The sequence below is a fragment of the Numida meleagris genome, chromosome 1 (assembly GCF_002078875.1).
Source record: "Numida meleagris isolate 19003 breed g44 Domestic line chromosome 1, NumMel1.0, whole genome shotgun sequence".
In the NCBI taxonomy this organism is placed as follows: domain Eukaryota; kingdom Metazoa; phylum Chordata; class Aves; order Galliformes; family Numididae; genus Numida; species Numida meleagris.
This window is the reverse complement of record NC_034409.1, coordinates 126,156,740-126,176,626: the sequence shown is the minus strand read 5'-3', so window position 1 is coordinate 126,176,626 and position 19,887 is coordinate 126,156,740. Positions and strand designations below refer to the sequence as shown.

The 19,887-nt window shown below is 42.5% G+C and overlaps 1 protein-coding gene across 1 annotated transcript; it reads right to left on the bottom strand.

Annotated features, from left to right (window-relative positions):
• Positions 3,818-7,892, bottom strand: LOC110405709 (PHD finger protein 7-like). Its single transcript, XM_021411263.1, has 9 exons — positions 6,983-7,892; positions 6,629-6,720; positions 6,436-6,537; positions 6,115-6,239; positions 5,762-5,924; positions 5,564-5,670; positions 5,245-5,358; positions 4,992-5,110; positions 3,818-4,839 (listed from the first exon to the last, which is right to left on the bottom strand). The coding sequence occupies exons 1-9, from the start codon at positions 7,023-7,025 to the stop codon at positions 4,028-4,030; spliced, it is 1,677 nt and encodes a 558-aa protein (XP_021266938.1). The 5' UTR covers positions 7,026-7,892; the 3' UTR covers positions 3,818-4,027.

Here is a 19,887-nt window from a genome sequence, read left to right as displayed (position 1 = left end):
TATGAGCTCGTATGTCCAAAGTTTTTCAAATCTTAAAAAAAATGCAGCTTAGAGTATTAGATGTGAGGTTTTATTCCAGATGCATGTTTGGAGAACTGTAGGCTTGTTACAACTATAATCTTAATGCAGGCTAATGGAAAATTTTCCGTACACGTTGGCTTTTAGAAGAATATGATTTGCAATGGAAATGTTACTATAGCAATAATATTTTGCAGCTGACTGGTAATTTTCTAATTCAGTGTTATGGGTTATTATACAGCATAATGGTTGCAATACCATTACCAGTAAATATTTAGGTAGAAAGAAAATAGAAGATGTGCCTGCTTCTGTACATGTACCACCAATGATTTTTGGCAGTATCCTCAATGCATATTCATGTCAGCATACTGGGAGGAATATTATGAACCTGGAGTAAATAATTTCAGCACTTAGTTCCCATTTTTGAAATGTAGCTTAAGCAGCTGGAGCTCGATGTCCAGATGGATTTAGGCACTAGAACAAATACCACAAAAGCAAACTTTTTGTTTCACCATAGAACCAAAGACCTCCAGTAAAATGCTTAGGCACTCTATGGCAGAGATAGGAAAATTGACAATAAACAAAAAGAACTCACAAAATTTGTCAGCAACTTAAACACTTAGGCTGTCTTCAACACTTTTCTTCTCTGGCATTGCGGTTGGATGACCCCAGCTGGCAGCTAAGTTCCAGCCCAGTTGCTTGCTCACCCCCACCCCCCATCAGGATGGGGAAGTGATTTGGAAGGGCAAAAGCAAGAAAAACTCGTCAAGATGAAGACCACTTAATAAGTGAAGAAAGAAAAAGCAAACTAACAAACCCAACCAGTCAAGCAAAAACCCATAAGTGATTTAGCAGCAGTCCCTCCCTCCTACCAGCTGAGCAACAGCTACCTTGGAAGAACTCTTTCCTGCCGCCCCCAGTTCTATTGCTGATTGTAATGCTGTATGATATGGAATATCCCTTTGGCCAATTCGGGCCAGCTGTCTTGGCTGTGTCCCCTCCCAACCTCTTATTCACCCCTAGCTACGGGGACAGAAGGGGAAACAGATAAGACCTTAGAACTGTGCAAGCTCTCCTTAGTAATAGCTAAAACACTGGTGTGTTACCAAAACTGCTTATTCACAAATCCAAAACAGAACCATTCAAGTTGCTATGAAGAAAGTTAACTCTAACCCAGCGAGACTCAGTGCAGGCATTTAGGCACATTTCCTGTGCTCTTTGCTTTCTGCACAGACATACACAGACATCAGTCCATTCCTGGAGTCCCATGCATTTCCAAATCAGATAAGAAGTAATTCCTTTAGAGCAACCTATGCCAAGAGGCATCACTATATTTTGTCTCGTAGATAATAATCACAGCCTTACTCTAATATATTGAACATTTTCAGGCCCCTCCTGTCTGATAGCATTCAAACCCACTTCTTCCCTGTGCATGGCAAGTGTCATCACCCACCAGGGTGCACTTAAATACCTTATCCTGGAAGAGAAAGCTGAGGATGCTTTCACTCTCCCATTCTGCAGCTCTCATGCACTGCACAAAAGAACAAAAGAGTCATAGAGCCAAAGAGGTGAAGGAAGCAGAAGCATAACTCTCTTGACTAGTGACTGAAAGAGTTATGAGTGTCCAGTTGTTGCTGCAACTGTATTTAAGGGGATGATGATCATGGCTGCATGTTTGTACTGAGCTTGGCTATGTTCAGGCTGTCTACCCACAAGCTGGTACTTCTTGCATTGTAGAATAGTGAGGTGGAGTTGAAGACTCTTTATCTAAAAGCTGTGACGTGTCTAGGGTAACAGAGGATGAGTTGTTACCCCCAAAGAGAACGGCACAGTGTAATTGCAGAGAAACCAACATGAAAACCAACCCACCTTGCAACCTCAGTCAAGAGGCAGGGTGCACCTGAGAAAGAAAATACTTATTGGATTTGCATCTAAATCCAAAGACTGCTCAGGTGAGTTAGAAGATGAAGCGAGGAAGTCATTGCAGGTGTTAAGTGTTATGTTTAGTTTGTTCCTTGCATAACCTAAAGCCAAAGTGAGTAGATTTGGAAACCTTGTGAGTCTGCAGGTCTGTTTTCTGCAATTACTGTAACTGAGTAGATGAATCATAAAACCCAAGGTGTCCCAGCAGAGCTCTAGAAAAGGCTTATTTAAGCTGTTGGTAGTTAAGCTTTTGTGAGGAAGTGGTGGGCAGGTTGTTTTGCATGAAAAATGTGAGACCTGACAAGCAAGAAAGTCACTTTCTGAGGCAACTTTGGATAAATTTTTAGTCCATATTCTTTGAATGTCAAACGGAAGCAGAAATTTGGTTGAGTATTCCAGCAATAATTCCAAGTATAACCTGAGCTAAGCAGGGAGGTTGAAGGGGTGTCAGCAGCAGGGGGTTGACGGGCTCTGCAGCCCTTCAAAATACAATGAAATGCTTCTGAATTTAACCCATTACTGTGAGCTACTTTTAGCTTCATAGAGAAATCTGATATGCATGCAAATTTTAGTTACTTTAACTCTGTTTATGAGAAACATCTGTGTTTATCACTTGGAAGCAAACTCTGCTTTCAGCTGTAGGCCACAGCAGAACTTTTTCTGTGGATCTTCCAAAGGGAAGGGAAAGAATAATTAGTTACCTCTCCCAGGATATGTCACATCTTCCATAGACTAGTATATCATCTAGATCTAGTTGAGGAGGTCTTTGATTTGTATATATATATTTTTAGTGTTGGTATGTTGTTATGCAGTATATGGTGAGAAGGAATTATGAACTTCATTTAACTTTCACTTTAAGAAAAGATGATACCAGATCTCCTCTTTGGTCAGTGAAGACAGAAACACTCCTTTACATTATGAATCATCCCCTCTGCACTGGATGCAGATCCTTAGAGAGAAGAACTCTCTGACTCCTGGAGCTCAGTTTATAGCATAGTTAAAAATGCTAATATTAGTTGAAGCCCACTGTAAACGCACAGATGTAACTTGCTTCTTCTTAATGTATCTTCCATAGAACTAATCTCTTTTCCTGACTTGCATGTACCCATCTTTTTGTGTTTACCTCAGGAAAAAGGACCAACGAATAATGTATTTTATTTCACATTGAAGGTTCTGAATTAGAGTGGTGCTGAGACACTAATTAGAGAATTAACTTTTCTTTTCTTTTCTTTTCTTTTCTTTTCTTTTCTTTTCTTTTCTTTTCTTTTCTTTTCTTTTCTTTTCTTTTCTTTTCTTTATCTTTTCCTTTCTTTTATCTTTTCCTTTCTTTTATCTTTTCCTTTCTTTTCCTTTCCTTTCTTTTCTTTTCTTTTCTTTTCTTTTCTTTTCTTTTCTTTTCTTTTCTTTTCTTTTCTTTTCTTTTCTTTTCTTTTCTTTTCTTTTCTTTTCTNTTTCAGTACTATTGGAGCAGGTCCAGAGGAGGGCCATGAAGACCATCAGAGGGCTGGAGCACCTTCCCTATCATGACACGCTGAGAGAGTTGGGCTTTTCAGCCTGGAGAAGGTGCTGGGGGGACCTCATAGCAGCCTTCCAGTACCTGAAGGGGGCCTACGGGGAAGCTGCGGAGGGACTCACAGGATGCACAAAAATGACTTTGGGACAGAAATTAGTGGTTCAGGCACTCAACATGCTGTGGCATCCCCAAAGCAGAACCACCACTCAGATCTGCTGGCACTGCACAAATGCAGGAGGAGAGCCCAGGCTGGCCTTGGCCCACCCAATAGCCAGCTGGTGGGGGGGGGCTGCCTGCATGACCTGAACACAGTGACACCCCCAAGACCAGAAACACCTCCAGAACAGGGCTGCCCCTGCTAGCACAGCCTTGGCCTGTGTGGATTGGAGATGTTGAGCCCCAATGGAGTCGGGGCCAGAACCCAGCTCTGCCTAGACCCAGCCACAGGAAGGAAGGTATGGGGGGATAGGTGCTAGGGAGAAGACAATTCTGTGGTTCCAGCCCTTAACGCAGCCCACCTTGGGAAAGGCAGAGAAGGATGAAACTGACAAATGTCTATGGGATCTCCAAGTTTTATTGTGCTGGCCTCTGAGGACCAGAGCCAGCACGAGGGGCTCGCATACAGGTACTCCTGCGACGTCCCTGGAGCTGGCTGTGGGGATTTTCAGCCCGACGTACCCAGGAGCGGCTTTGCACCTGGGCTGGCCCTCGTCGCCTGGACTGGCTTCTGTGGCGTCTTTGGGGCTGGCTCTGTAATTCTGCAGGCCGACGTTCCACAGGGGAGCGGCTTCGTGTCTGGGCCTGCACTCGCCGCCTGAGCTGGCTTCTACCATGAGCCGCTGAGGAATCCCTTGAAGACCCCAGTGCTCCCCTTGAAGACCCCAGTGCTCCCCGTCTGGTGCAGCATTGGGAGCCACTCTCAGCTCTTGGAGCTGGTGCGTGGCTCCTCCCACAGCGCCTTTGAGGATGGCTCTGGGAATCTGAGGCCTGAGACTGTATTGGGGAGCGGCTTCTTGTCTGAGCCCGCTCTCCCTGTCTGAACCTGCGGCTGCCAACTGCCTGGGAAGCCCTTGAGGACCCTGTTGCCCCATGTCTGGCAGATGTTGGGGTGCATCTCTCAGCAGCCCCCCATGGAGCTGCAGCATGGCTGCTCCCACGGCAACCTTGGAGATGATTATAGGTATCTTCATCCCATTGACCTGTCCCAGGCTCGTTGGACTGGCTGCCGCTCTCAGGCACGTGGGAACTGTGGACAGGCTCCAATGCTGTGTGGCTGGTGGTGCTGGAGCTGCTGCTGCTCTCAGGTGCTGTGGAGCTGTGGGATGGCACCAGTCTACATTGACTGGCAGTGCTGGGGCTGGCAAGCTCTGAGTTGACACTGGAGGCTGTAACGGGAGGCCGGAAGGTCAGCAGGACGGGCCTCCAGCCCTGGTGTGGGACAGGCTCCCATCCCTGGGCCAGGGGGACTTTGGCAAGGCTGCCCTGTACCCCTGCTGCCAGGCCTTGCCTGGCCCCAGCCTAGCTATTTGCCTCTTACCAGTGCCCACGCCAGCACAGGCTTTGCACTCCCAAGTGTCTGTGTTGTTGCTCAAGTAGGAGCAGCACCGGTGAGTGCCTTCCGCTGCGCAGGAGCTGCAAAGGAGCATCTCCCAGGGCCTGGGGAAACAAACGGGTTATGGCTGTGAGGACCAAGTAAGCCAAGCCAGGGAGAGCCCAGGTCCTTGTTCCTCCAGCCTGTGGTGAGGCTGGGATCCCATGCGTAGCCCCAGAGGGCTGCTGAGGTAACTCACCCCTCTTCCTCTGCCTGCTCCCTGCCTTGTGGGTAAAGGCACTCACTGGCATCGCAGCGCCTGTGCCTCTCTCCCAGCGAAGCGTATGCATTGCCATCCTCCCACATTGGTCCGCTTCCAGAGAATGGAGGGAATGTGATGAGTACCCACTGCCCCTCGACTAAGGCTGATCCAGAGCATCCCTGCTCTTCCACTCCAGCCCCATTTCCAGCTTCTCTGTGAAGCTGAGGCCAGCACTCATGGACAGCAAAGGGCCAGGCCTGCCAGGGCAGTCCCTCTTGTGCCCTCATGTCTTGAGAGCCAGCAGAAAAACACCAACCTGAGTGGGATTCGGACCCCCATGATGAGCATGTCAGATAGAAAGACATCCACATCTCTGCAGAGGGGGCACTGAAAGCAGTCAACGCCTGCACGGATGGCCTGTCCCTGTAGCAGAAACACAATCAGTGGGAGTGGGAGCAGGCTCTGGTGCTGCTGATTGCCTGCCTGGCTCACTGGGTGAGAGGGGGTCTCCTACCTGGATGCAAGCCCGGTGGAACCAGGCGTGTTTGCAGGCTGGGCACACCAGGGTGCGGTAGGACTTCTTGTCCCCCACAGGCTCCATGCAGATGATGCAGCTGGTATTCTGCGCTGGAGCTGCTTCCACCGCCTGCTTCGGGCTGTGCTTCTGGCAGAATGAACTGGGGGAAGATGGAGGGGATGGGCAAGGTGAGAGGAGCTGCGAGGAGGGCAGAGGAAGAGGAAGGAGCCCCAGGCTTTGGCTCCGGCTCTGGCAGGCTGGTGAGAGGTGTCACGGTGGGTTCCTCACTTCCTTGGCTGGTATTGACAGCAGGGGTTGCAGGCTCACAGGTGAGGCCTGGCAGCCCTTACCTGTACTCTCCAAAGTACTGGGTGACACATTCACCCTCCTGGGCGCAGGGCAGATGGAAACTGTGTTCACAGCCCGTCTCTGCACAGGTGATGGGGGCCCCCGTTTCGCCACAAATGAAGCAGTGCTGGAAGGAGCAGAGCAGCCCCATCAGGAGCAGGCTCAGGGCCTTTGCGGCTGGCCCCACGCCTCTGGGCAGGGCACAGGACACAGTATGCAGGCACTGGAGCTGGTTGGAAGGGCCAGCATTGCTTTCTCGGGACCAGGCTAAGCTTGAGGAGCCTCTCCTGGCACAAACCACCCTGCTCTGGTCAGGTCCTCACCTTCTGCTCTGCCTCCTGGATTACGCGACTGACATCTTCAGGGCACACCTCTGCAGTTCCGTTCACTATCCTTGCTTGCTGAAAAAGGCTGGTGGAGAATGCCTGTACATGAGAAAAGAGCAGGATCTTGTGAGGACAGAAAGGAAGGAACCATTTCTTGGAGAAAGGTGGAAGGAGCCCCAGGGGAACTCACCATACAAAATGCATGAGCACACATCCCAAAGTCCACATGCTTGGGCCCACAGATGTCTGGGTCAGCATCTGTCTGGCCACACAGCATGCATGCTGGAGAGGGGAGAGCAAAAGCAGTGAGCATGGTACAGGGCCAGATGTCCCTGAGGGCTGTCCCCAGCGGCCTGCTCTGTGCCTGCCCTGTTGGATGAGGGGCAGGGCTGGAGGCTGTGGAGGGGAAGGGGGCATTGCAGGCCCATCAGTCCCAGCAGGCAGCCACAGCCCAAGCGGGTCCCCCCTGGCCAAGGAGCAGAGGGACCCTGCCTGCAATGGCTGGGGAGTCCCTGCCTATCTCAAAGGGATACTTTGCTCTCACCTGGCTCCCTCAAGTCGGGAGCCTCCTGCCTCCTTGAGCACATGGTGCACGTCGACAGCGAGCACTTGCAGAGTTCCTGCTCCGGCAGTGCTGGGCTTTCTCCTCTGCACGCTCCTCTGACAACTCTGAGGGAGAAGCAGGACAAGGGTGAGTTTACAGCTCAGGGCCGTGAGGGGTGGAAGCCCTCCTCCTGCTGTCAGCCTCAAGCAGTCCCTTCCTCCCTGCCCTCTCCGCACCTCACCAGGTCGCACTGATGCAGGGACTGAACTTGGCAGCCTTTGTTCTGCTCGCAGCCCCGTAGGTCACAGTGGCCGCTCCCTGCCACCCACTGTGACAGAGCCGCAGCCGCCCAGGAGGTGAAGGTGAGGGCCCTCAGCACCCAAGCAGGAAGGCGTCGGCTCTGCACAGACTGAGGGGCCTGGTGGTGGCCAATGCTGCAGAAGAAAGGATTGCTTCCCTCCATCTGTGGAGTGGAGCTGTCCCTCGGGTAGGGCTGCAGCCCTGGACCCACCCTAGGGCAGCCTTGCTCTTCCACCCCGGCCCAACGCTCATGGACAGCAAAGGGCCAGGCCTGCCAGAGCAGTCCCTGAGCGAGCACAGCTCTTGCGCCCTCACATCTCAAGAGGCAGCAGAAGGACACCACCCCAAGTGGGGTTGACATCCCCATGGTGAGTGTGTCTGAACAAAAATGCTCCTTGTTTCTGCTGCGGGGGCACTGGAAGCGGAGGACGCCAGTGCTCAGGGCCTGTCCCTGAAGCAGAAACAATTAGGGGGAGTGGGGCCTGGTGCTGCTGAGCGCTGCTGTGCCTACAAGGTGAGGGGTGGGCTTCTCCCTGATCACTGCCCCAGTGGAACCAGGCATTTTTGCGCTGCTGCGGGAACTGTGTGACACATGTACCCTCCTGACACAACATGAATGTTTTAATAAAAATGATATAAAAATAATGAAAGTTTTTTTCTTCTATAACCTATCTATATTGTATAGTTTATATGCAGACTAAGACAATTCTTATTCACTCAATATGGCCCAGGTAAGCCAGAGGGCTGGACGCACATGCTTTAAAGGATTATCACTGCGCGGAGCAACAAATTCTACTTGTTGGGTGCTTGCTTTTCATTGCAATACACATGTGAGACCTCTGAAAGACTTAATTGCTGTGACACAGCCAGTTAACTGTGCAGTTTCCCAGTCCTTTGTTTTCTTTTGTTCAGTGCTTTATGCACACAGTGGAGATGTTTATACTTCATTTTTTACTTCCTAACATGTATGAATTCAGTGATACAGTTATAAGCTTTAGAGCTGCAAGCTGTGTTCATGATTTCTGTGGTTCCTTTGGGCTATGTCCACGGCAAAGTCTTCTTGAAAAGGAGCAACACAAATAATAGGCAGTGGCTAAAAGACCAGCACATTCAGATGTTTATGCACACTCTCCATTCATCTTATCTCTGTTTCACACAAGGAATTGAATATTTAATAAATAATGCATTTTTAATTGATTCTGTTAAGTGAGTTGAACTCCTCTTGATTTTATTGTAGAGTAAATATGTTTCCCAGTGACAGAGTTGGAAGACTTTCTTTCCTATAGAATTTTTCTTCTTCCCCGAAGCCGTGCCAGGAATACTGAATTTCAGTAGTGGAAAGCACCTGTTAAAGTTAGGACTGAAGCTCTGAATGTGCAGTTATTTGTTACTAATTTTATATTTCTGTTTTTTAACTTATAAAAGTGAATATTAACATATATATGCCTATAGTTAATGTGACACATTTGGCAGTGACTTGTGCTGTGTAAAGCAGCTGCTGGACTCAATTATTCTCTTTACTGTTGTCAAATGGAACAATGCCTCTGTGCAGTGATTCATTTTTGGGGTGCTGAAAGATCTGGTCAACCGTGTTCCATGGAAATCTATATAATACAAGCAAATGTAGACTTTGCCTCAGTACATACTGAGTAAGTAACATCAATATATGTCTTAAGAGGATTAAAGACTTCATTATTTGCTGAACGAAAGGAGTGTCCTGGTAACGGGGGATGCTGAGAAGGCAGAGATGCTGAACACCTTCTTTGCTTCTGTCTTCACTTCAAAGACTCCCACTTGGGACTCCTGGATCCTGGAGGGAAGAGAGAGAGTCCAGGAAATGGAGACCTTCACTCTAGATGAGGAGGTGGTGGTCTGGGAGCATCTGGGGGGGATCGATGTGCACAGATCCATAGGCCCCGATGGGATGCATCCACGTGTGCTGAGGGAGCTGGCAGATGTGACTGCCAAACTGCTCTCTATGACCTTTGACAGGTCTTGGAAAACAGGAGAGGTGCCTGAAGACCGGAGGATAGCCAGTGTCACTCTGGTCTTCAAAAATGGCAAGAAGGAGGATCCAGGAAACCACATCTGTTCAGGTAATAGGGACTGTGGGAGAGGGAAGCAGAAGAATTCAAGAATGCTTCCCTAGCTACTTTAACTGGAAACTGGATCTGTTTTTGTTGTTAATTCAGGAAGTGCCAATATATGAGGAGTTCTGATAGAACTTTAAACAAGAGGGAATGTGCTCTGATTTTTGTAGTAACATTTAAATTATCACTGCAGTGAGAAAGAAACCTTTTAAACACCTTGGGAGCAGAATAATGTAGAATTTCAACTGATTAAATGCTGCATATGACAACTAAGAATGCTGCAAGTGTAGTATTTTTGTATACCAAAGATAATAGTGAAGAACAAAAGGGCTTACCCAAAGCAAGAAATAGAACTTGTTTGGAATTTGCAGATTGTATGCTGCTATGCATTTGCATTGTATCTCCCGTAGTGACATTCAGGGATTTTTTTTCATTAATATTATTGATCAGCCCTGTCCTTACTTCTCTGAAGTCTGTAAGACTTCTCCTATTTGTTTCTGTATCAGCACTGTTGCATCAGAAACATGTGCTATTGAGTATTACACTCTTCTAAGGTTCCTTGTGTGGTTTTTATTAGATTGGAAGATTAATTCATTTACTGACATGACTGAAATAGTTTTAAGAATTGCTATTACTTACTTCAAAATATAGATATGAACATATAAACATCCATGATGGATCAGACTAAAGATTATTTAATTTTTCCTGTTTATACAAGTGGTAATAACAGCTATATAGAAAAGAGTGTACAAGGAGAATGTATAGCAGCACATTTTTAACCTCCACCAGGGATTTCCTGAATTTTGTAGTTATTGGCCCTGAGCAGGTTCTTCTTCCATGAGTTTGTTTGATCTGTTTTTCAATTCATGTAAACTATTAGCATCCCCAACAAATTATCTAACTGTATTCATCATACGTGTTGGTGTTGGGGATGCCTCTGACTTTAACTGCTAGCACAACTCTATTGACTTGTTCTTATCTGGAAAAAACATCCCAGATGATATAGGGAATTTGGAGCACATATTAAACAGAAACACATTCAATGTTAATACTGCAATAATATACTTTGTCTTCCACAGAACTCAGTGATATCATAGACATCTGTGCTCGATCAAGTCTGAGCTGTGAACCATTCATATACAAAGATTTAAAGGCCTCAGAGTTATGACACCAATGCATGGAATTTCATGGATGACTTGTTTATACACATTTTCATTCTCTGAGTGACAGTAAAACAAATAAAGAAAAAAGGTGCAGATTGCAGAACAGATTTGCTTGGAAACAAAACTGGAGCCTCTTTATTAAAAAGATGAGGCAGTCTTAGGGCTGATTTAAGACCTATAGTAAAGTATGTTGCAAAAGGAATTAAGTAAAAACCTATAATACTGCACTTGACTTTATGAGCATATAAATCTCAAAGATGGAAATGTCATTTCAAAACAGCTATTTACCAGACAGAATATATGTCTACTCTGCACACAGACTTTGATCTGACTTTGTGGTTTCTCAGGACTCAAATTCAAGTGATAATGTTTTTCTGACTATTGGCACTGAAATGTGAAAGGTCTTGAAGACTCAAGTGTTTATTACTGCTGAAAAAAAGACCGAACTTCTTTACCAAGGATATATTCAGGAAGAAGTAATGGTCTAAGATCCAGGCAAAATAAACCAGATGAGACTTTACTGGCTATAGAAGGAATACACTACTAAGTACATCCTTTGTATCAGTATTTTTGCTGCAGATTGGGTAATTACCTAGGGACTTTCAATATCAAATATTGAAATATTCCTCTTATAATATGCCATTTACAACTCATTAGATCCTCAAATTCTGTGTTTCAGAAAGTTTGAAATATAAACAATGAAATTTTTTTTACAGTTTTGTACAGAAATTAAATAATAAAAAAAAATTTGGGGAAGTTGTTCTGGCTCCTTACTTTTCAAACCAGCTTTTTTTGTACTGAAGGAGTGTGCTAGTCAGGGCACTGTGTATAGCAGCCCTGTGGTATCAGAGGCAGCTGGAGAGTTTCCATCGAGCCAGGAACTGGGCAGCCTAACAATCCTGGGAGCCGTGTTTTAAACATAGATGCTCTGGGGGTAATCCCTGAAGAAATACAGCACTGCAAAGTTTCACTGGAGGATGATCCCTTCTGGCATTTTTTCATTGTTTCCTTGTCTATATAGAGTATAGATTGGATACATGATGGAGGATGGTTTGAAGTTGGTGTTATTTACAAATGACATAGGCACACAGCTGCAAATGCACATATTGAAGCAGATTTTGAGAGTATTTATCAACTAAACAGAGGCAAATCTTCACATAAGAGAGGTTTTCTGAAGCTCATTGAAATGTTCCGGTTTGAAATCAAGGTACCAAACTTACTCAAATTTGTATTTGAAAGCCTCACTGGAGACAGAACCACGGCTTTAATAAACTAAATGACTCTGAAAGTATCATCTCTACTCCTGGGAAAGGACCAAAAAAAGGAAAACAACACGCTCAGGTATGGGACCAGCATAACAGGAAGTGCTTTGGAGTGGTCAGGCCACAGAGAGTTGAAATTTGTGTCAGCTACGGAGAGTCCTGAGTATGTTCCTTGTTGACGTAATCTCTGAATCTGAAGCTGTGAAAGTCACAGTGGCTGCAGTGCCCTTCGAGGTCTCTTCTGGACACACAAAAACACGTCTCCTCCACTAAATACCAAATCCACAGACGTTCATACATCTTCCCTCACTAGTGTAGTACTAAACCATGGATTACATATTAACAGTATTCAGTATTCATATTCAGTAGGATTACATCCTACTGAATAGGATGGAACATATTGAGTCTTTGTAGATTAATCAATTTCTTTTCGAGGCTTACATTATGACAAACCAAAATCAATGAACCCTTTATCTCCAGAAAACCATCCCTTCCATGAAATTACTTAAGTTGCTGGGATATTTGATGGGTGTGATATATATTTATAAGAGAACTAACAACAATGTCTAAGCATACAGTCTGTGTAAGTGAAGTCATGGGTCAGTAAGTCTCATGGCAGCTTGAACGAATATATGAAGTCATCCAATAGTGTGCACTATAAGGACCTTAAATGGGATTAATGGACAAATCACACTGTATTACTTATTCTTTTTTTTCTTAAATACAAATGATTCAGTTATCTTGTTTCATTCAGCATATTTGTATCTCCATTTTATGCAGTTATTTGGAGATAAAAATAGCCTTTTATAGAACATCTCATTTTCAACTCTCAGATGTAGAAGCCAAGAATTCCATGCATCTCTTATGATGGTTTCTGTTATAAATCATTACAGAAAATTTTTTGAATTACAGCTTCCAATTCTGAGAACTACTGAAATTTACAGTTACTAACTAAGGACTTTTGATCCCATGTCTTACAGGAAAACAGCAATAAATATGTCATATAACTGTCTCCCTCTCCCAGAAAATTCTGTATTCCATCAACTTTGCAGCTTCGAGGATTCAGCTGTGTTTATGAAGCTCATCTGATGTCTAATACCAAGATATAATCACCATTTGCTTTATAAAACTCCTCCAAATCCTCTTTCATCTCTTTTTGGTCCTCACAGATTCCCCTGTGAGATGCTCTGTGGTATGCCATGGTGCAGAGAAGGTAGGGAAACAAGTTTGGACTGGCTTAGCACCTGCAGGAGATGCATACTCTAAAACATATCCAGATTTCCAGGTCACTGATTTCTCTTTTATTAAGTGATAGCATTTTTTAGTATTTGAGTGTTTATTTCTGAAATTAAATTAACTAAAATTCAAATACATTTTCCAATGTCTTAATCAGTGAAATCTGTTTTAATCTTAACTTTGAGAAACAGAAAGATTACTTTCTTGAACTGGTAGAGGACTGCGGAATGTCCTTAAGAGTTTTGCCGTGCATCTCTTGGGCTGCCTGATTTTTGGTTTGGAAACTCCTGTAGCCTTTAATTGGCAGGAGTAATAAGTCTCAAAAAGCCTGCCAAAAATTACCACACTGTTTTATATGTATATATTTAAAAAGTAGTTTTTGGACAAAAGTGTGCAGTGCTGCTAAGTGAGGCAGTTATTTCTATAAACCTATGGGCTAGAAAGCTGCTGGGGAGTGTGTTACTCATGTCTGAGCTGGTTCTAGTTACGGGAATAAAGTGCACAGAAACTTTGGGCATAACGGCATCTGGAGCTCACAGAAATGCTGCTGGGGTTTGGCCAACTCAGAAGAAACAAGAACAGATTTTCCTTAATAATACATAAAAGTTTTCAAGCCATCCCTGCCTGAAAACCTGTGCAACCTGATGAAGAGATTCAACTTGGACTTTGTATTTCCTTAAAAGACACTGATATTATCACAACTGCTTACCCACTTGGAAATTACGTCTTATATTCAGTCTCCTTTATGCTGTGAACATTCCCAGTGAAAATATTGAGAGTTAACTGAAGAATAAGGCAAGAGCTAGATTGAGGAAATGTATCAGCATACAGGTCCAAACTTCAAGTATGGATATGCAGTTTGTGTTCAAAATACAGAAAGTGGAGAAACATCCTTAAAACTATTGCTGAGACTCAGGAATGAATTAATGTAGGGTAGCTTCTTACAAAACCCGTGTGTTCAAATACATTTGATCAAATGTTTTCCAAGTATCGTAGTTATCTAAAGACATCGTTCACTTTTTTTTTTTAACTTGTAGCACATGCTTTTAAACACTTTTGTTCCATGCTTCTGCTTTTTAGGATCAGATTTACAGCCTTATTTGCTACAGACAAGACGCATCCAGGCTCAGTTCTTTGGTGCTGATCTTGTCAATTGATGTTGCTCCTGTACAGGAGAAGAGAACATGATAGCAGAATTTGTTTTATCTACTGCCTATGTGTAGCAGTATTAACTAGAGTATCAATTACTGCTTTTCTATTCTTGAGGGATGACCTATACTGGGAAAAGTACTGTTCAGCTCAGGAAACCTTCCTCTCAATCTGTGCTGCTCTGTCCAAAATGTTGTGCTTATCCTGTCAGAAACTTGTGTCTTCATTGCATCATACTGTGGGTGATCATTAATAGCAGAACTATTTTTTTCCAATTAGGCAAATGCTTTGTGAGCACGTCTCAATTTTATCATCTGCTGTAGGTAATCTACAAGGCACAGAACAATAAGCAGTCCATTGTTTATTCACCAGAAATGTGATGAATTATCATATCTATCACATGTACCAGTGAGGTATCAGAGGGTAACAGTTTCCACTCTTTGGCCAGAGGAGAGTCAAACTGAAATCATACGTATAGATAAAAGTTAGATGAAACCGTTTTTTCCCTTTTTCTTTGTTTCCCCTTGAGTGTTGAGGATTTGAATAGAGGGAAAATTATGATTCTAGTTTACATTCCAGCCCCTCAAATTTGAAAATGATTCCAGTTCAGTGACACTAAACTTTGCTCATCATATACTTTGCACTCATGGGTCGTCCAGTGGTGCTATGACCACAAACAAAAATTAAATGCATGTCTATGCATCAGTGAATGTGTGGACTCGGCATGGTTTAATACAGCTGAGCACAGGAATTTTGAAGTTGGAATATAGGTAAAGGGATGGCAAGGTCTCAGAATAATGCCCACTGATTATTGGTCATTTCGAGCAATTCATTCAGTTCTTCGATTCAAGCACACTGAAATTATTAGATGAAAAATTAATTGTTGTTGTAATTCTATTGAAGAACTAACATCTTTCTTCAGGAATACTTTTAAAAGCTGTTTCTATAAACAGAATTCCAATTATTAGGTCTCATTCCTGATGTAGCAAATGTCTTCCAGTGGCTTGCCATAGCACAACTCTCCTTTGGTTATTTTCAAGAAAATAAAGTTTTCAGGTTTTTTTTCAAAAAAAAATTTGATTCAGTCTTTCAGTTAAAATAATGATGACCCATAAAGGGTTCATTGTGTTGTAAGGGAAGAAAGGAAACAAACAAACAAACAAACAAACAAAAAAGAAAGAAATAGGCAATAATTTTCACATAATTTGTTGGAGTAGACTATTACTAACTGTTGAGATGGTTGAAATTTGTTACTACTAATACATGAGGATACAAGCATTGTAAACCAGAGAATTGACTGCAGGTTAAAGGAGTGCTGTGCTAGACACTCATTAGCTTCCTTATGATGGTTAAAAAAAATCACTGAATCAGTTTTGAGCCTGCAAGTCCCATTTACAGTGAAAAACATTTGTTAAGAGCTGTTGAAATGCTACTTGAAGCAAATTATCTGGAGAGAAAAATACCTATGTAATAGTTAAGAAAGGTTTTGAAAAGATAAGCTAATATGAATTTGAAGGAACTGCACTACAGAAGGAGGACAATATTTGAAAAGATTGTTCCACTTTTTTTTTTTTTAATTTTTTATACTCACTTATTTGGCAGTGCTACCATACCACAATGCCAATAACTAGATTTCCTCATCTGCAATTAATACTGAAGTTCCTTTTTACCTGTAAAACTAGTATTTTCCTATAGGCTTTGTTGGGAATTTTGAAGTAATGAATCCCTATGGCATGTTATATTACATGGTAAGCAAACTGGCAAATTGAACAATGCAATCTTAAATGTATTTGGTCACGTGTATACCTAGACACAGCTGTTAAAAAACAAAACAGTCCAGTCAAACAGGGAAAACACTCTTTATTCTCCCTCTATGATTAACTAATTGATTTTGTATCTTTCAGCCTCAAAAAATTACGGATATGTTGGACAAGTTATGACATTTATTGTGGAATTGTTTAGCCTTGAGAAGAGGAAGCTCAGGGGAGACCTTATAGCTGTCTACAACTACCTGAAGGGAGGTTGTGCCGAGGTGGGGGCTGGCTTCTTCGACCATGTAACTAGCAATAAGACTAGATGAGATGGCCTCAAGTTGCACGAGGGAAGGTTTAGGTTGGATATTAGGTAAAGTTTATTCTCTGAAAGCCTGTTCAGGCACTAGAATGGGCTGCCCAGGGTGGTGGTTGAGTCACCATCCCTGGAGGTATTCAAGAATCATTTAGATGTTCTACTAAAGGATACGGGTTAGTGGGGAAATGTTGGTGGCAGGTGGACAGTTGGACTGGATGATCTTGGAGGACTTTTCCAATATTGGTGATTCAAGAATTCTATGATTTTTCCTATCCTTGTTTTTTAATCTCATTGGATAAATTTATTTGGACGCATACTGAAAAAAGTCACTTAGGAAGAGAAGAATTGAAATTATTTAGAACTTTTGATTGTAATCCTGGCATAGTAGTTTTGTCAGTCTTATAGCCTAGTGACTGAAATGCGTGAATCTTTTGCGGTGTCAGACCTGAGGTTTTCTTACAGAACACCTCTGATGTGCAAAAGCTCTGTATAAGACAGCCCCAGTTAGCAAAGCCCAGATGTGAGATTTGAATCTATCACCAGAAGTAATGTATTTTTGGTAGTGTTAAACACTACTAGAGAAATACTAATAGGTTAAGGAAGCAAAAAACTTCTCAATTTCATGTTTGTTTGGCATAACTGACAGGTATGAAAATCCTATGTTTCAAACAAGGAACTCAGAAAATATTTAATAGTTGTAAGTCATTAGCATTGTTTTTCTGTTGTAAATTTTGAGCCCATACTCCATCATTCTGAGTATATTGTGCTTAACCAGTACCACTTGTTCAGAAAGGTTTCCTTTTCCAAGGAAATGTTCTTAATTTCCTGAGTCGATGTAATTTTGCACCTCATTGTCCCTTGCAAGATATCCCAGACTGCTTTTCTTTCAAGGACACATTGTGGTGATTTAGCTGAAACTAAACTTAAACAACTTAAGCAACCTATTTCCGTGGTACATTTCTGTCTAAGGAAAGGTTGATTTAGATTTTGTGCTGGCCTTCACAGACTTGGCTTGGAATTTGATTTGTTTCAGTAATGTCAACACAAAGTCACATCTGGGAGCTGTAAAGGAGCCTTTACAAAGCTCAGCTACATGGGAGTTGCATGTATCAGTCAAGTGGTGAAGCATGTCACTGTAGGGAAATTCCAGAATAATGTTTATATTCTGCTGTTTTCTGCTGTGTTCAGTGTAGCATCCTCATTCTCTCTACCTTTTCCTGAATTAAAAAAATACAACTCATCATAGAATCATGTAGGTTGGAAAAGATCTTTAAGATTACCAAGTCTAATCATCAACCTGACCTACCTGTCTCATTGGTAAACCATGTCCCTTAGTGTCACATCCATACATCTCTTAAATACCTCCAGGCATGTAGACTCCAGCACTTCCCTGGTCAATGCTTTTTCACTCATCCAGAAATGAAGAGAACTAGATATGATGGGAAGGTTCTTTACTTTTGTGCGTCTTCTTAGGAGGCAGCATTAGCATGTGTAGGAATTTCCATTTTTTCCTGAAAGCTCTCATTAATTTCTCACAGTGAGTGCAAATGTTTTTAAAGACTTCTTCTTTTTCCGTTTAGAAATAATCCATCAGGATATTTGATTTATATTTCTGGTTTCTCATGGCCTTTAGTCCTTCTGTGGGTGTGACAGCATTTCACTTGATGTGTGGTGCTCTCAGTGATCATTAATATGTAGGTCTGAAAGTACTTACCAAGTCCAGGAAAATACTCATTTAGTCCACAAATCTGCCATTGCAATGAAAATGCTGTAAGCTCACATTCACAACCACAAACATATCAAGCATCTCTTAAAATCATGAGGGTGCTTTGGGTCCCAAATAGAAAATTATTCAAGAACTCCATGTTCCCTCTCATTTCAAGCCTCATCTATCTTTAGCACATGGAAGGAGAGAAAATTATTTTTACTTTTTTAATAATCTCATTCACCTTTGACTTTTGACCTTGAATGCAGACATTTTATGCCCCATTTCCTACCATTTTCTCAAGTACTTCTGTCTCTTGAATTGCTTCTCTTCAATAAGAAAAGTGGTCCTTTGACTTGTCGTAACTTTCTTTGATGACACTATACATACTTTCCTAATTCAACACCTTCCTGTTTCCTGCCACTTGCAAGGTTGAAAAACCACTCTTCCCAAGAAGAAGTGACTGGATTTACTTCTCTAGCCAGGTGAGATACATACCCAACAGCCCTTGTAGCTGATAGGGTTAGACCTGAAACTCTCACTCATTTCCCAGGAGGTGTAAGGAAATGAGAGGGGATCAGGCTTTAGTCAGAAATCTCAGAAGAAGCAACAAGAGAACCAGTAGCACTGTTTGTTTAGTAATTTGTCCAATATGTATATTTCCACACACCCCAAAATGTGACCTAACTTTATGTTCCTAAGAAAGCCATTATGAATCATTCTGTTACATGAAGTAATTAGCAAGCAGAAAGGAAGAGAGACCAAAGATATTTGTGCATTACTTCTGTTATGGCTTCCAGCCCCAGGCAGGGGATACCACTTCTGCAGGGAAGCTGGGATTCCTGCAGTGGGTCCTCACCACACCTGCTCATAGCTCATCCATCAAGATCCCTGAGGTCTACGCCACACAGTGCAGACATGTTCGTGATATCCCCTGTCTCTTTGAAGTGGGTCAAACAGCACAGGATGTGCAGTATTTTGGCGCTTTCCAGAGGATTCCTCACTGAGCCAGTGAACGCTTAAATTGGAAAGTTCTCAGGCTCTACTGTGTGCTATATGTGCAGTTGATTGATGTAGAAATAGGAACATTTAAAAGATGCAACAGCTTGTGGTATAAAAACAGCTTCTAATTATGTGCATGCTATTTGATTTATTCAAACCGCAAAACATGCTACTGTCACTGGTGAATCAGCACATCAAACTGGAATAACAAGAGGAAAGGATAATAAACACCTACAAACATACAAAACAAACAAACAAGCTAAAGCAACTCAAAGCAAAAAGTATTATATACAAAGATTTCTGGCAGCTCTTGAGAGTTGGGTGCAAGACCCTGATCCAATGAAAGTCTCAAACATCAGATGATGAACTTACATAGATTTTAGACATATAGACCCAAGGTTACAATTCTGAAAAATTTCACCTTAGATGGTTATCCGGGCTGGAGAGACCCCAACCTTATTTTTCTCCTTTTGGTTATTTTGGTTTAATTCTGGAGAAATGCTTGGCAATGTTACTTTTTATGTTCCCATGATTACCCTACTCTTACAACTTATTAAGATTTTCATTTATATGTCATTGCAATTATATGATATTTATTCTTTATAAATGCCTGTGAATATTCACTTATTTGTATTTATGTATAAGTTATATGGATATTTATTTATTAGTAGTAAATTTGATTTATGAGATAGTGAAATCTGGGCTGAATATTTTCTCTGCCAATGTTTACTGTTTTTTTTTTAGTGTCATGCATTCCTTTTTACTTATTATTTCAATATGAAATTCAATAATTCAGATTATTTTTCATTTATTAAAGTGAGTGATATATAATACAATTAGGTAATTGTTTATTTGGCTTGTGGTTTTCCATCTCCATTACATTCTAATCTTTGCATATAGGTTGTTCACTTTTAATTCATCTTCTTCA